This window comes from Cyprinodon tularosa, unplaced genomic scaffold, assembly GCF_016077235.1.
Source record: "Cyprinodon tularosa strain WSP-4 unplaced genomic scaffold, ASM1607723v1 ctg359, whole genome shotgun sequence".
NCBI lineage: Eukaryota > Metazoa > Chordata > Actinopteri > Cyprinodontiformes > Cyprinodontidae > Cyprinodon > Cyprinodon tularosa.
The window spans coordinates 1,616,631-1,635,071 of NW_024039073.1; the positions used below are offsets into that span (position 1 = coordinate 1,616,631).

General features: G+C 35.8%; 1 protein-coding gene across 1 annotated transcript in view; it reads right to left on the reverse strand.

Moving 5' to 3' along the window:
* Nucleotides 1-16,453: 16,453 nt before the first annotated feature.
* The window catches only part of LOC119790224 (bcl-2-like protein 11), a 33,714-nt gene continuing 31,726 nt past the window's right edge, over nt 16,454-18,441 (reverse strand). The window contains exon 4 of the mRNA XM_038295673.1: nt 16,454-17,010. Within this exon, the coding sequence (XP_038151601.1) occupies nt 16,846-17,010 (165 nt within the window). The 3' untranslated portion in view covers nt 16,454-16,845. The remainder of the gene's footprint in view (nt 17,011-18,441) is intronic.

An 18,441-nucleotide genomic window follows, 5' to 3' on the forward strand; every position in this document is an offset into this window, starting at 1 on the left:
AAAAAAATAGGCCATGTTGAATGAATTCATTAAACAATGTGCTTTTTAATCTCATTAATAACTAAGGTAACACCCATCTATCTGCCTTCATAATGTCCCTTCAATACACATTGCACAAAACAGTGTTTAGAGAGTGTTTTTTTTATATCTCTATTCTAAACTGGAACAATTGTAATATAAAATGAAAACCATTCTCAAATTTTACATTCAAGAAATTCACTTTCTTCATTGCAAAGATTTTCAAATGTGAGGTATAAACTTCAAGATAAGACAAAGCATAATATATGTGATATTTCCAGCCATTGTCTTGCAGCACCTGTCTTAACAATAGGATAAGGTTGGATTTAGTTTACTTTTCTTTCCCTTTCATTCTGATAGGATCCAAAGTCCTTGGACAGCTTTCAGATTAAGATTCATTAATGTGGTGATTACTATAAAGCTTCAGCTAACATCAATAAATCCTTAATAGTCCATAATTGACCAATGTCTTATGTTCAGTATCACCCATTCACAGTAAAGCATGAGCATTGGCTGCAGTCTTTTGATTACATGCCAGTTTCCTTTCATGGTTAATTGCATGAGAGAAAAAAAAAATGGACTTGACTCTCAGACCCAGAGGCGAAGACAAGTTTCAAGACTTCAAGGAAACAATAAGTCCTTTATTAAAATCATCACAAAATATTTTATTTTTGCAATTTAAGTGTGACCCAAACTATTCAACTCGATTTGCAATCTCTGTTGCTTAATATTGTTCTTGTTGGAGGTTCATAGCTCTACAGTAGGTTGCATATTTATACTAATTTGATCAGTTCCTTCCCAGTTTCCTCCAATGACACGGAACAGTTATTTAGTTTTTGTTTGTTATTGCACAACTACCCAGAAACCTCTGTGGGGTTAACAGCAAGTAGCTCAAAAATGTTTACATAACCCCTTGAAGAAATACATTTGAAAACAAAAATGGGTAAAAAAATAAAATAAAATTCAGCTTTTTGTACCTCAGCTTCCCTTAGCAATAGACTGTGACTCATATATTTACAGATTTAGGAAGCTGTTGTGTTGTATTTTATTGTGTTAAACTGCAATTTAATAAACAAGAAAAATTTAAAATCAAATGTAAAGTGAGTTTAGATAATTTCTAGTCTTATCTGATCTGTTTGTTTAAATAAAACAATCACGGAAAAATGGCCGACACTTATTTAGCGCTTTTTCAAGTCGGGAGACTTGGCCAAAGCACTGTACACTACATTCTGTCATTCATGCACACAGTGTCTTGTCCAAGGACGCAAAAACAATTACAGCCACAGTTTGAACCCACAACCCTCCGATTGCAGGGCAAACTTCTGCACCCGACTGCACTGTTGGGTGCAGGAGCTTGAAGGAATAAAAGAGCTAGTTGGAGACAAGGGATTGCTCCATGCAAAGGTTGAGTCTTTTGAGGAGGTTACAGGAGGTATTCCAGTATGAGGTGGTGAAGACGGTGTTATCATTTTTTTATTTTTTTTTGGTCTGCTTATATTTTTTTCATGGTTGTGTTTCCTCTGTCAAATTTAGTTGTTTTTTTTTTTATCTTTTTGGAAGTTACTACAGGCAGGATATTTCAAATACATAATAAGGCAGTTCCTCTTGTGCATAGGAGTAAGTGTTGTGAACTGGCATTGTTGTATGATTGGATCAAACCTGGATTTCAGTGTCTGATATACCTGAGCTTTGGTTACCTTTGTTTGGGAACTTTTTTTTACCTAGGTTGATCAAGCTGACACTAAAAACAGCTAAGTGAATTACATCTGATTCTGGTGAGTAAATACTGTGTACAAATATTAAAGCCAACTGCTTTTGGGCTGCATATCTGCCAGTAAAAAAGGTGATGCAACACTGAGCCAAATAGCTGCAACCGTTTGTAGAGCCCTGTGGTGCAGCCTCACAAACAGCAGTGCTTTGATAAAACACACAGCGCAGAATCGTGTGCACTGATCCAAACACACACCCCCTCACACGTCTCTCTATCTTTGCAGGGCCTTTCCATTTACTTCAATTCATTTCTAAACCAATTCTACAGCCTAACTTGTGACTGAATCCACTACAGGTTCATACCTAACCCTAACCCCGATCCAACCTCCAACCATAGTCCTGAACATGACCCCTGACAGTAAAACGACAATTCCCCTTGTGGAGTCTAGGCATCTGGCCCCACAAGGAGCAGTCGGTCCCCACACTGCTATTTCCCAGAAAATGAGCCCAACAACGTCTCAAATACACACACACACACACACACACACACACACACACACACACACACACACACACAAACACATTTAGTCAGACATGTTGACCTTTCTAAAGAAATAATTATCTTTACTCAAGTCATTAAAGTAACTTTGAGTATTACAAAAATCACTTTTTTAAACTGTATTAAATGAGAGGAATAACATCTATTTAAGGAAATAGGGTCACATGATGCAAACCTCTTTCACACATCATCAAATAAATACTGCAATAAAATGTAATGGCAGATGCCCTGCAAGCAACTGTAAATATAGGACACATTTCTAGTTCTTTTGCTTCAAATGACATCAATGCTGTTCTCTCAGAGGCCATGTTTCCTTATAATTTATTGATATATTCATGTTTAATGATTTTATATATATATATATATATATATATATATATATATATATATATATATATATATATATATATATATATATATATATATATATATATATATATATATATATATATATATATATATATATATACACCATGTATTCCAACTGTTTCCTTTTTGTGTGTTACTATGTTTTATGGGACGTATACCTGTTTTGACAACCTGTGATTTGGAAAAATGTTGTATTATCTATAGCTTTCTTATTGCTTATGTTTTATCAACTTTTAAATCAAATCAAATACACTGATATGATCAAAATCTAAATTGTTTAGCTGGAAGCAGTTTTACCATCACTGCCAGACCTTTTACCAGTGACAACTGGCCAATAGAGGGCGCTAGGGTGCCGCCCCAGTCACCCAATGACCTTGTTTAAGACGTAAAAAAAACAAATTAAAATTAAATCAGAAAATCCAAATGTTTCAAAGTATACTGATATATGTTTTTTTAAGATATGCAAGATAAATATTTAATCTTTAATGATGAGTAAAGCTGTTTAGTGTTTCGGCGGATTGGTGATGTATTTCCATCCTGAGGCGCAAAAATCTTTGCCCATTGACTCTCATTAAAAGTTGTACATGTGCAGTAGCTCCTCTGCAATACAAAAGTATAAGACAGATGGGGACGGTGCACTTGGTCATTTTCTAGGACCTGGTTTAGCTACAAGGCTTGGCTAACTGCATGCAGCGAGGCTAACGCTTTATTCTGCTTTCCCTGGCTCCTTCTTCAAATGTCAGGATCTGACCCAGCATGGATAAAGACAGGTAGGACTGATGTAAAGCACTTTTTAGAAAAGGCAAAGAAGCATGAACAATCTGGGATGCACATGGAAAATATATACTTTTTCTAGATGTTATTTAATTTGCATAGTTGCTCTTAAATAAACACATTCTCAGAAAATAGTTTTTTTATATATATTCTAAAAATATAAACCTGACTAATAGCTTCACCTTTATCAAACTGGTACAATATTTTTGGGGGGTTTGTGACACAATATTGGACCATGCAAAACAGATTTGCCTTTACAAGGCTTCAGAAGGGCAAAATATATGTAAAAAAAGTTCACCTGTACATGGAGTTATGTTTTGTCAGAGTTTGATGAATGTGGTCTCTTACCAGCAGGGACATTGTCTCCCCTTTGTGACCTTGGAAGTCACTGCTGAAAGAGAAAAGTTTTAGAGGGCGAGCCAGGCTTCAAGCTACAGAGGGGTCTCAGGATGTCCCATGAAGCTCATTTTCTAGCAATGGAGCAGCAGAGAGGTCCCAGCACAGGGTTTGGAAAGCAGTCCTTTTACAAACAATTGTTCAGTATTCCATCAATGTTGATATTCATTTCATGGTTGTATGGTACAACAGTCTAACCTTGCATTGCCACTTGTGGCTATACTGCTATGTGGTTAACCAGATACACTCCAGAGAACAAGCACAGGAGCCCACACCAACCCCTGGCATTAGGATCATATAGCATTAGACAGGGGAGACCTATCAGTCCCTCAAACATGCTTGACATGGGCAGCATCCATAACCCCCAGCCAACCCCAAACACCTCTGTTTGCCATAGGCCTCTAGACCAAGCGCCAACAGCTCTTAGATGTAGCCCAGGTACCCAGACAGACATCAACTCTGCTGGCATTTTTAGTGCAGTTTATAGCCTGGCTAACTGAGACATGAGACTTTTAAACAATTTGTTTTTTTTATTTACTTTTATGTACCATTTCTTTTAACTGGAGTACATGTCTAGATTTAAGCACACTTCCTGTCTCATTCACAATTTAGCATAAAGGCCTTTGGAATTAGTATCTGTCAAAAACAAAAGCTCAGATAGTTACTGTTCTCAGACAGCTCTGTTACTTGAACTAGAAATGTGACATTAATTGTTGTGAAAATTTTATTGAAACATAAACTGTCCACTTTTAGGCTCCAGTAGAGGAATTTCTGTCCAATTTGAACTGTCCATTTGTTGATCTGTATTATACCTTCATTGTGGCTTTGAAAGAATGTACCAATATCAAATTGTCTGATTTATCCGGTCCATATTCATCTAGTAGTTTAAAACAAAAATCTACCTTCAGTGTTAATATGAAGATAATTCTGTTAGTGAACTTATATACACACACACAGACATACTACATATGTATTTCAAAATTTTGATATTGGTCTACAAGTTAGTAAAGCAAGTAAATCCACTGATTTTCTTTTAAATTTGATATTCTAATTTGTTTTTGCCAACCCTACAAGCACTGCTTCCTTGTGTTATACAACACTGCTGCCAAACAGCTTCAGCATTTACAGATAACTACTGAAGTTAAGCTTTGCATGGGAAACAAAACCAAATATCTATTTTGCATTTCTTAACACATTTTACATTATCTGCTGACAGAATTTGGACACAGATGTTCTCTGACATCATGCATTTCTGGGAACTGAGTGGCATGTTGTCTGATCAAACCAAATACGTTTTCTATGAAGTGAAAAATATTTCGTGGGAGAATCTTGGTTTTGACAGACAGAATCGATCATGATTGAGCTGTTTGCCACAAATGTCACTCTGAATTTCAATGTATCTCAAATCTGTACTGCAAACTTGTTTTGGTACATATCATTTTCACTGAAATGTTGTATTGGCTATTATATTCTATTTCCTGCAACATGTTCTTAAAATAGTCAAACATGTATACTAAAAATACCTCTTAAACAACAATTGAATTTTACTATACAAACAAAATATAAAAATAATGCTATAACCTGATCTTGACCTAACCGAACATCTACAGGAGAAAATCTACAGGAGAAAAATCCTTTTTATTAAATTATTTTTTTTTTAAGAGCAAGCTGCATCAATTGTATACATCCCCTACTTAACATATCACCACAGTTATTGTATCCAAAGTTACCCCCTTTCAGAGAAATGGATGAAAAAGAGTGACTGAACAGGGGAGAATATATGGGAGAGAGAAACAAGGACCAGGCTAATCTGGAGCAGGTGTGAACAGAAGGGAGCTCGGGAAAAGGAGACTGACACAAGGGCAAACAAGAAATATCTAAGTACTGCATCTGGTAGGACACCCAGTGTCCAAGTCCATTCAAAATATGGGTGTCCAAATGGATATAAATATGTGAATCTGAATGGGCATACTTAGAGGGGAACACCGGATTTTTTTACATTGGGCCCTTGATTTTACGTTACTACATCATGTTCTACTCACCCACATGAGTTTTGTGTCATTTGGAGCTGTTCTGAAGATATTCGGTTAGGTTATATCCAAGTAATTTCTATGAGCAACGAGTTGAAGGCACAAACTAAACAGTTCATAGTTTATCATTTATGGTACGCCAGCATTCATAACATGTAGGAGAATCACTGTCACCCAGACATCCGCGGTTATATTTTTTATATTTATATTTTTTTTAAAACAAAGCATTCACCTGCATGTTTATTTTTATCTAAATATGTAATTTGGTAACAAGAGACTTTATTTTCATGACCAGAGTTTTACTATACTATACATTCTACTCTCATTTTTAGTTCCCCCTTTTAATCAGATTTTTTTTTTCATTATTAGACTTATTGCTGTTTCTTTTTAATTGTGTTGACATTTGCTTCAGTTGGCCTCTTTTTTCTTTTTTACCACTGATACCCCTCAATTTCCCCACTGTGAGAAAATAAAGGATATTTCTTTTTCTTCTATTCTTACTTGGGTACAACTTTTGTGTACTCTAACTACCTCTGCACAGCAGATAGTTTTATCTTTAGCCAGCTTACACAAAGTATTTGATAAAGGATGGTTCTCTTTTACACTGTGGCTTTTCAACACACCCTGTCTGTGAACAGAACCATTTTTCCCCCTTTGGCTTATACTTCGCAAGCAGAGTAAAGAATAGAGGAAGACAATAGACTGAAGGTCTCTTACCACAGTATCCTGAATAAGTCACTTCTTGGCCCTAGAACAGCAAAGCCACAGCAGTGGGAGCAGTTTCAGTTGCTGTGTGTGTGAGACTTAGAAAGACAAGGAGAAATTACTGTGAAAAAAATTTCAATGTGAAAAATGTGTACACCTTGTCTTTTTATTTTTATTGTCATTACACTGTCAAAGAGTAAAGAAATTAACTCTCTGCATTTAACCCATCCCCTTCTGGAACAGTGGGCTGTCATTGTGCAGAGACCACGGAGCAGTGTGGGATTAAGGGTCTTTGCTCAGGGACCCAGAGTGGTTGTCTCTGGGAGTGGGGATTGAACTAAAGACCTCTGGATTCCAAGCCCTTTCCTAATCTAACTATTAGGCCGCATCTCCCCTACTGCTGTGGCTTTTGTCTGTCCAAATACAATTACTGAGAGAAAATGGGGTATATACTAAATATTAATCAGATAATAAAATAACAACTTTTAAGGTAATTGTTCATAGATGCATCCTACTTGTTTTAAGAAGGACATATGATGAAAAAAAAATCAACATTTTAGATTTAAAATACATTTGTCTTGTACTTGTAGTCTTTCTAAGCCCAGAAAAGTTTAATCAAGTCTCTTTGTTTTGATATACAGATGATTTTAGGTGAGACTTTTCTGTCCATTCAGTTTATTTTTTCATTTTCTATTACAGTTTTGTTCTCTATTGGGTTACAGTATTTGGTGAGAAACTGCTAAACAACGTCATGGACTTCCCGCTTATAATCCAATTCAACAAATCTTTGCAGTATTTTTACAGTCCAAGTTGGAGGATGCAGACAAGTGGATGAATCTAAATGTTTGGTTGCTAGCAATATTAACGCACACCAGTCATTTCTAAGGAAGCATACATATGTTAGCAGGGGAAGGTCCTCTTTGTTTATGCAAAGCATTTTAGGGCCTAGAGCAGCAAAGTAGATGACTTTTTAGAAAAACAACCTATTTGTTTTTTTTATTATCTAGTATAGGAAATTAGTTGCCATCTTAAACAACCAACATTTATGTATTTTAAGCTTTTAAAATCAAATAAAAGCACATAAATATTAGGCTAATTAAAAAAAATAGCTTTAAAATAACAATTTCTTGTTCTTTTAATGTCCGTCTCATCCATCTTATAAAAACAACTAATGCTTTTTAAAACTGGTATTTATTTTATAGTACATTATTTAGCTCTTTGTATACATTTTAGCCACTGTTAAGATGTGGCTCTGGAGCTGCAGGTTCAGACCCCTGTTCTAAGGCATCAGTTCGTTCTGTCCACATAAATAATGGGCATCCCAAAGAGGTGTGCTGGAAATAACATTTAAATGACTACAGGCTTTATTATAGAATAATAGCAGAGCTTTTAGTCTGACAGTTTTGCCAGGACAAAAATGGCAAAATGTCTTTAAATTTAGCACTTTCTTCGCTTAATTTAGTGACTTCTCGAAACTCTATGGTGCCTTTATTTCAAAAAAAGCTTTTAGTACCAAATCTAGCAACTGATTCCTGTATGAATTCTACATTAATGGAGACTTTGGCCTAGTGGCCAGGTGGTTAGTGCACTTGTGCTCTGAGAAGGTTGCAAGTACCCAGTGGGATCACCACAGTCTCCACTCTGGGTTCTTGAGCAAAACCCTTAACCCCACACTGCTCCCCAGGCATCAAACAGTGGCAGTCCACTGCTCCCAAAGGGATGAGTTAAATATTTCCCCATTGTGGGAAAATAAAGGGATTTACAACACATAAAAGCACCAAACTCTGTCGAGCGAGTGGATCTGTATTCCCACCTCTTTTATTGTCTGCTGTTGTCATGCAGGTCAGGCTTCCTGCATCAAACCTCTCTACTTGGAATCCAGATTGCAAATAAAATCTGCATGTACAAAGCTGGTGCTAATCCCACTCTGGGTAAACATTCAGTGGTATACTGCCACTAACTATTATGGAGTGAAGGGCTAAATAGTGTGTACTGTCTTTACTTCTTTCTCTAAAATTATTACTTTTTAAATCCTTCCAAGTTTTCCCTTCCAGCCATCCCAATATCTCTGTATTAGCAAAAAAAAAAAAAAAAAAAAAAAGCTATATGAGGCAATCTCATAATGACATTTATACAAATTGGATGATGATGTTATCCAGCTACTTCTCTTGTAGGCCCACCAGTAGCGACTTTTCATGCTGATTGACAAACACATGATCCAAATACATTCTGTGTTCTTCCAACTGATATTAGTTAACGTGTGAACCATGTTTGGGTCATGTGTAAAAGGCCAGTTCAGGAATTATTGTCACTCATATGAGCATCAGCACCTCCAAATCGGAGGCCATGGTTCTCCACCTGAGAAAGGTGGACTCCCCTTTTTATGTCGGTGAAGAGTCCTTGTCTCAAGTGGAGGAATTCAAGTGTCTCGAAGTCTTGTTCACTATTGAGGGACAGATGGAGCATGAGATCGATAAATCAGATCATTGCAGCATCGGCAGTGATGTGGTCGCTGTATTGGACTGTGGTGGTGAAGAGTGAGCTGAGTCCCGACCGTCACCTCTGGTCATGAGATCTAGGTAATGACCGAAAGGACAAGATGGCTAATGAAAGCGGCCGAAATGAGTTTCCTTCGCAGGGTGGCTGTGCACACCCTTCAAGATTGGGAGAGGAGCTCAGTTACCCAGGAGGAGCTCAGAGTAGAGTCGTTGCTCCTCCACGTCGAAAGAAGCCAGCTAAGGTGGCTCGGGCATCTGTTCCGTATGCCTCCTGGTCACCTCTCCCGGGAGGTGTTCCAGGCATGTCCCATTTAGAGGAGGCCTCATGGAAGGCCCAAGAGATGCTGGAGGGACTATTTCTCTGAGCTGGCCTGGAGTCACCTTGGCGTCCCCCCAGAGCAGCTGGAGGAATTGTGTGTGGGTATGGGCATGTCTGCTTAGACTGCTGCCCCCGCAACCCAGCTCCGGATAAGCAGAAGCAAATGGATGGATGGATGGATGGATGGATGGATGGATGGATGGATGGATGGATGGATGGATGGATGGACCTATAATGGTAGAGTTATAATATGTAAAACAAAGACAAAATTAAAAACGCTTTGGAAATTAATGAGAATAAGGGCTATCAAGATTCTTAGAGTGGGCGACAGTGGCGTTGTATGCAAGAGTTTGGCCTGCAACCGGAGGGTTGTCTGTTCAAGCCCTGGCTCCGGCTTTCAGTGTCATTTTGTCCTTGGGAAAAACACTTCACCCGCGATACCTACTTATGGTGGTCAAAGGGCCTGTTGGCGCCAGTGTCAGTGAGCCCCAGGGCGGCTGTGGCTACAGTTTAGCTTGCCACACATCATTGTGTGAGTGTGTGCGTGAATGTTAGAGTTATTTGGTATCTCTCCCATGGAAATTCCATGTTATAACATTTGATACTACAAATACTCCGTCTACTTAAAAGAATAGCTCAAAACTTTTTTTTGATAAAGATTATATCTTTTAAGTGGCTTAGGATATCATGAGCTATCTATGTAGTTTTGCTGTCATTTGCTCAGGCTGCTGAAGAACATAATGTCTACTTCCTGCTTCCTTACTACATTCTCCTTCTACTCTCAAATCTTGCGTTATATGCTGTTATTTTTTAACTTAATGTTCTCCATTTTTTCTCTTTTTAGACACTACATTTGTCTTGGCATTCTGTTTAGCTGTGACACCCTCCTAAAAGGTAGAAACAGGTTGGATGCAACTGCCTGCATTTTTAACTTCAACTTCTACAGATGATACACCTGATCCAGTTTTTTTCCTAAAGGTAGTCATCAGCTGAGCTTTTATTGTAACTTTACATAATTTCTTCCATCGTATAGAGCAAAACTTCTCTACTGCGATTAACTTTTTCATTTTTTTTTTTTGATGTAGAAAGAACACCTGGATAAGTGCGTCTGTGGTTTTTGTGTGCATGCTCTGTCTTCAAAAACCCACAGTCGGTTGTGGCAGGTGGCAGTGCACACTGAGTCTGGTTCCGCTGGGGGGAAAGGAGAGTTCTTTTCACTGTTGCTACAGTACATGCTTAGTATAAAAAAAATACTGTAAAACTCTATTTTACAATGTGAAGGAATTGTTGTCAGTAAAGGTTTCCATACAATCTGGCTGGGTTTCCTTCGGTGCTTTAATTGGAAAAACATAATTGTCAGTATTCATCTAAATGCCATACAATTATGCCATAGAAACAGAAAAAACAACCATACTGCCAAAACAGTTTTTTAATTCTGAAAGCATCATTAATGTACATCTTTCTGTACATTTTGGGCCATGTCTGTACTGTAGTTGGAACATTAACTTAAAAGGTTGAGAGACAGCTCTGCTCTATCTCCCATCCTGTGCACCTATCCACAGGGTGCTAATAGAGAGTCTTTTGGTATTTCTAATTGTAGTAGATAAAAAAAGAAAAGACAACACATTCTATATTCTATATTTCTATAACATATTCTAGATTCTATATTTAGAAAGAAAAGGCTGAAGAGGACGAGGACCATCAGACAAAATCTCAAGCTTTGGTTATGTTGTATAAAAACACCACATAAAAACTTTTGTAAAGGGTGATTTTTTTGTTCGCATTGGTTCCACATATAATGTTTATCTCGTGTAATTCAGGCTTTATGATAACTATATATTTTAGCCATAGCTCTATCATACATTCTCCAAACTTGCACCTTATTTGTTTCTTCATTTTAATCCCTCTTAAATCGGTTGTCTTTGTTAATTTTTCTCATGATTGGTAAAAAAGCTGTTATGTTGAAAGAATTATATGCATCATCATTATTGTAAAATGACTTCCCCCCCCCAAGATTTTAGCTTTTATTATTTGTTGCAGCTGTTTCAGTCATTCATACTGAGAAGCTTCTCTAGAAAAAAAAAAAAAACCAAACTGCCAAATACTAGATAAAACAGCCCTCTGATCTTAATTTTATTTGCAAAACTGCTATGGTGTGTTTGCAGTCAGTTTTCCTTATTGGCTATGCTAATGTTCGCTTGCATCATGAGCACCATTTCCTTGTACTGTAGGTTTGTGCAGAGCTCTGTTGCTATCATTCAACACATCTCCTGTTTGTTTAAGTCCTTTTGGACTCTAACAAATATTTTTTTATGACATTTTTAGGTTTACAATTCAGCTACAAGTTGTAAACCGTGGAGCTACTGGGGAGTAGGGAGGAGGGGTTGTGGATAGACATCCCAATACTCACAGCAAGGTGGAAAAATGACCCTGAGGGGTCAAATTTAGAAATGATGATCATGAGTACTGTTACATACCATACCAGTGCTTTGCTTAGAAACTCTTTTGGCATATTGGAATAATAAACTGAACTTAGTGTGGTTTTTTTCCGATAACTAGTTTAAACATAGTAAATCTGTATGCATGACTAGATTGAATTTACTTTGTTTCTGTAAAAAAGGCATTGGGACAAAATGTGTGGTAAATTTTAATCGAAATCTAGATAAATAATTTTTTCTTAAAATAAGTGCATTTGTTCTTGAATTGAGGTCGTAAAAGAGACATTTTGCCAATGGAGCAAGACAATTTACACTTAAAATAAGAAAACACAATTGCATTGTCTTATTTCAAGTGCATATTCTCTAATTATCTTATTTTAAGAGTAAAAATACTCGTTCCATTGGCAAACTATCTTATTTACCTACTTAGAATAAGGATAAATACACTTAATTTAAGAAATGTTTACTTATTTCTAGATTGTTTTTGTAGTGTATAGAAATTGACAGAACCAAGTTGGTAGACTTCACTTTGATAAATATTGTGGTTCTTTAATATCACCCAATCCAATACCTATAATTTGTCTTCCAGGCCCTTTGAGTGGATTTATATATCTTATCACTATCAGCATTTGCCATAACAATGTAGTTTCAGTTTCAAGGGCAATTATAAAAAACGTATAACTTCTAAACAGGTATAGAAAGGTAATGACTGAAATTCTAAACATTTTGCTACTTGAGTTCTCTGGTTATTTTGGTTTCATCATGAAACCATAAAGGGTTAAACATCTCCACAGGTGGAGGAATCCATCCAGCTGATCTGCCATTGGTAAATTGTGCATGTGGTGGTGTACTGTGGTTGTGCAGGAACCACTTAAGCGCGTGTGTGCGAGTTACGTATGTGTATGATTTTATTTGTGTGGATGATATATAATTATCCAAGCATGTGTTTGTGCAAAGTTGTAAAAGGCACAGTACTTTCCACAGACACACACACACACTCATAGACAGATGCACACAGTTGCACAAATGAGGGGGGAAACCCTGCTAATTTCACCCAAATAAACTAAACTGAAAAATAAACTGGGAGGACAATATAAAGAGACCTATTTTATTGAAAGATCCTTCATTTTTTTAACATCAGTTTATAAAATCATTACTAAAAAGACTAATTAGAAGTAAGTTCAAATCTAAATTCCCTTTGGTATTAATAAAGTGTTTCTAAATGACATGGAATTGACCAGATAAGATTTTTTTCTAAAAATATAAACCCCTTCGGATTCCATAATTGAGGTTGATAACAAGTCACAGTCCAAAGGGGTAAAATTGCTTAAAAACTCACCTTCTTTTAAGTGCAATTAAGTTTTTCACTTAGTGTTATAAAACGAGTAAAAACGAATTTATTAAACAATATTCTATATACTCAGCAACAGATCAGGACATCTATGCGAGATGAAGCATTTTAAAGTATCTGCACCTCACAAAACTTTATTTTTCACTTTTTAATCAAGTTTTCTTACTTAAATTGGGTTAGGCCATAGAAAAATATCATCATTAAGGCTAAAACATATTTTTCACACTAAACCTTTCTATACATGACATCCAAGTGCTATATATTCTTCCTATGTGACTACAAGCTGTTGTGTAGGGCATTCATAAATGACCTTTATAGTCTTGAAGGTTGAAGATTTAAAAGGAGACATAATTTATTAAGACAGTGAAATTGGATAGTTTAAAAAACTTTTTATTAGTTTAAAAAAAGATCATATTAAACAACATGATTTATTCATTCTAATGTACAAAGTTGTAAAAGCATTATTTCCAGGAAAGAAATTTCAACATTTCAACTTTTATTTAAGTTTACAATATAAACAAGTACTGGTTGCTACAGTTGTACTGGGTCACCTGGAGTCCTATACATACTCCAATACATAAAAGGTTCAATAAAAGCATTTACAGCATTTTCAGCAAAAGCACAGCGCACTGCAGTGTCTCTGGGTCACACAAGTTTTCTGTATTTTGTCTGTTTAACTTTTCTAAAGAAATAACATGTTTTATTCTGTATGTCAACAAGTGATTATCTGCTAAAGGCTGTGGCTTTTAAATATCCTGAAGCCAAAATAAAGCAAAAATGGGCAACTAAATTTGACAGTCATTCCAGCAGTGCTTGATGCAAGTCAATAAAACCCTGAATGTCACACAAACACACACACGCACGCACACACAAGTGTTTCTGTGCTCAAACACCTTCAGAAGACATGCGAACAATATGCTCATTACAAGGTTTCCATATCAGTTTCAGAAGGCAGTAAATTGTCTTTCAGTTTCCTCTTTAAAATGGTCCCCTCTCACACGCCGGTCGTAACACAGTATTTCAAAATGAGGTTGTAGGTTTCACATGGCACAATATCAGAAATCAACTTGCAGTCACAGCGCTCTCAGTGTCACAGTGAAGGAGAAGCAAAGCAGCTAAACACTGGTAAAAAGGAAGGAAGACAGGCATTGTGCATTGCTAATCAGAATATATACATGGTAAGAAAAGAAGCTCTACTGTGAGATGATACAAAACAAAGAAATTAGTGTGATACACAAAGGTGAGGACAATATTTAGAATAAATCCGACAGGAGGTTCTTTTTCTAGTTAATGTCGAAACATGCTAACCGCTGTTCATATCAAATGGTATCTTGATTTTTGGAGTATGCATTTACAAGTCTATTAAAATGTGTCATAGTCAGGCTGTGGTGCTAGATGTATTAGGTTAACATACTGATGTTATTTTTCACCTGTAAGTTGGGATTACATTGTCATTTCAAATTTTGTCTGAGGAGATACTTAAGAATATTTTTAAAGAGATATATATATATATATATATATATATATATATATATATATATATATATATATATATATATATATATATATATATATATATATATATATATATATATATATTGTTTTTATTACCTACCCCTGTCAATTAAGATCTTTTAACTGAGAGACATCTAATTTTCTCTTTTTTTATAGCCAGACTATCTTCAGGTTATTTTCTGACAATCTGACAATTTTCCAAACTATCATTTTCAAATATTACACTGACCTAGAAAATATCAAACATTTTTCAATTTCATACTTTCCTAAATGTAAAAGGAACCCTTGAGGGAGTCTCTCTTTTTTTTTTAAACCACATGACATTACTCAGAAACAGGTGGGGAAGGGGTTACCATCCATTACTGTACCCTTAAAAAGGCTATTTGAAAAACTCCAGTCGGTTTCTATGGCATCTTATCTAAACAACCTAAAACCTAAACAAGTTTTATGATGGGAACTTTTTTAAACTGTTGTTACTGTGACCATTAAGTGGCCCAGGCACATTAACAATCAAGGGCAATAAAACTTAGCGGTTGGTAGTTTTTAATTCTGTTACCATGTTTAACTCAAAAATGACATTTTAGAAATAATAACGAAAAAAATACCATGAGTATATTTTAAAGAAGAATGATAAAAATGAAAATAACTAAAGACTAATCCACCACTTAAGGAAAATCTAACAGAAATACTAAAAATTCTTAACTAAAAGTCATTTTCTCATGACAGTCGACAAGTTCTAAGGTGCACAGCCCAAGAAATATGTTTTTTTTTTTTATCTTCACGACTGCGTTGACTTTGTTAGATTTGTAACTACGGTAATAAAAAGAAAACCCTTCCGGATTTTGCCATGGCTGGTTGCTATCCAAAAACCTCTTGGATTGTTTAATGAGCTGGCAAGAATGAGCAGACTTGGCCAAGTCTGAATCACAGTGCTAATAAACGGAAAATTGTCAACAAACCAAAAGTTGCTGGTGACTTTCACCCTGGTTGCTAATGTTGAAACCAGATGCTGGGAGACCATAACATTTGATCACTTAATCAAAAGCAATGGCAAGGTTTATAGATTAATAAACAACAAAGTACTAAATGACACTATTTACTTTTTTAATGACTGACTTAAATCAATTGTTACTATGCTCATTAACATTACTCTGCTTTTTGGGCAGTTTGGTAACAGGTATTGCATTGACCAGTGAATGACTAAGCAGTAGAATTTAGTAAAAAAGGTGCAAAATCTTTGTTTTAATGCTGAACAAAAATATATATTTTTGTTGCATTTTTTTTGCTTTAGGTAATGCATAGAATTGTGTTGCTAAAATCATGTCAAAACTGCTGTTAAGACCATTCTAATAGGAATACCATAAATAAGAGAAATTATTTGTAATGTTAAAACAATTGGAACACTACTAGAGAATTTCTTTTAAATACTCATGTACAAATTATTCAAATTATATCACTCCCATAGACCATCAAGCTCAACTAGCCAAACACATTTCATTATGTCTAAAGTAAAAGTTGACCGGGTTGTCACAATATAATTAATCTTTCTACCAAAAGATAAATGGTTGGCAAAGAATGACATATTTTGACAGGGTAAAATCTAAATTCAGTTTTGAAACAATGTGTTACATCATACTTTTGTAAAGTCCATTAATCTGCTGTATTTTTACATTATAACTGCAGCTCTATTTCAAATGGATCAAAGGTGAAAAGAAATAAATTCAGACCCATGTATTTTACAACCTGGGTAACAGTGTGTGTTGCCCAGAGTGTGATTGCCCAGAAAGCACATTTTCTCCATGAAATAATATACAACCCCCCACAAAACTTAACAAATCATATGAAATAAAGTAAACAACAAACTGTACAAGGCACGTCTGAATTTCCACAGGCATTATGTTCAGATGAAATGACCACCTTTGCTCAAAAAACGGAGTGCAAATCTAGACTCTTTGGTAGAATGATGGGAAGCTCTGTGGCCATATAGGAAAATCAAACATATGAACATTTTAGAGTTCCTTCCTGAAAGAAAAAAAAAGGTACAGAGGGAAGGAACAAGTAATTGACGTCCCAAATATATATATATAAAAAAAAAGAGTCAAAAATTGATATATGTTTATAACATAATCAAGGAAATGCTACGTCTGCTGGGTTTTCCCAAAGCTAAACCTGAGGGTGGTCATGGCTGCTTGTACTGCCTTGCAAGTACATTATTCGTCCAATCAAGAGAAGCAGGAGTCCGACACAGAGCATGGCAACTGGCTCTTGTTGGATGTGTGGCATCAGGTTTAGAGGGACAATATTCCGTCGGTGTCTTCCTGCCATTCTCTGCAAAAGAAAGGAAACAGAAATAACAGGTTATATTAGTGGGTTTAAGTAAAAGCATGATTTCCAGGACAGGTTTTAAGTATGGTTCCATCCAGTATTGTTTTTGACAGCCGTCTTAGATTTAATCTTAGTCCTCAGGACAAACACTATTGTTAGTCTTTGTCACAATTTAGTCATTACAATATGTCATAGTTTTAGTTGGTTTTAGTTGACTAAAACTTAAAAAGGTTTTAGCCTAGTTTTAGTCAGTTTCATGTTGCAAAAAAAGTTAACCTTTACAATTTCGAATAACAATCAGATTTTTTTTACCAGACTGACATCCCTTGCATAGATACTACAATAGCTGGGTATAAAATGCTGCCGTGCATTTCATCATTGATGTTGAGCAGAAAACTTTGATTTATAGAATTCAAATAAACAGTTTTATAAATTAATGCCCTACTTAATACAAAGTGTGTCAAAAAAGTTGTAAAAATAGCAGATCTAGTTCAACACATCATATTTGTCAATAAAGCAGACTGACAAGCTAACAAAAGGTACAATAAAGTAATGGTTTTAGACAAATAATGTTTCCATTCAAAAGCAAACACTTCCTGATGTGCTGTGAATTATGCATTACACTAAGACCAATAAAATCTTTATTGCTCCAAAAAAGTCAAGAACAAAAACATTCTTCTTTCTACTTCCAAACTCAAGCCTATAGACACCTACTGCTCTCAAGTGTATGTTGTAGATGGTAATCCCCCCATGACACTACTGTGAAGCATGACCCTCATTCCACATCATCACAATGGATTTAACACCATGACTAGACCCCTCTAAAAGAATTGTTTTATAGTCTGTTATCATGCACTTGCCCGGTGAGCTTTGGATCATTTGGCTATTCGAGCTATCCTTTATTTTATTATATGAAAAAGAACAGCATTCATGCTACCATCAGGTGCAATTTCATATCCTGAGACAGCAGACCAGCCCTGGGCCATTATCCTGTTTCAATGTAGATATAAATGCATTTTTATTTAAAGGTTTGGTTTGTGCCTTTAAAACATTTCCCTTTTCTGGCAGTCCCCCAGATATTCCCCCGAAGTCTTGGTGGAACCCTTTTATGGTTACCACTGCCTCAAATTTTAATTTTAATTTGTCTAGTCCCTTTCCTATATAGAACATTGAACAACTGCTTAAGATGTTGTTTTTTGTGAGCCTCTGGATCAGTAGATGATGTCCCCTTATGATAATTTTGGTAGGCTAGCCAGTCGAGGGTAAATTCACCATCTTTCCTTGTTTTCTTCCTTTGTAAATGTATTGCAATGGAGTCCTTAAGTCTTATAAATGGCTTCACTAAAGCTTTGATTCTGCTTTGTTTTTCCTTTATTTGTTTTTGAGACCTTATACAGAACACAAGCTGATTACTTGATTCTAGATTAAGTGTGA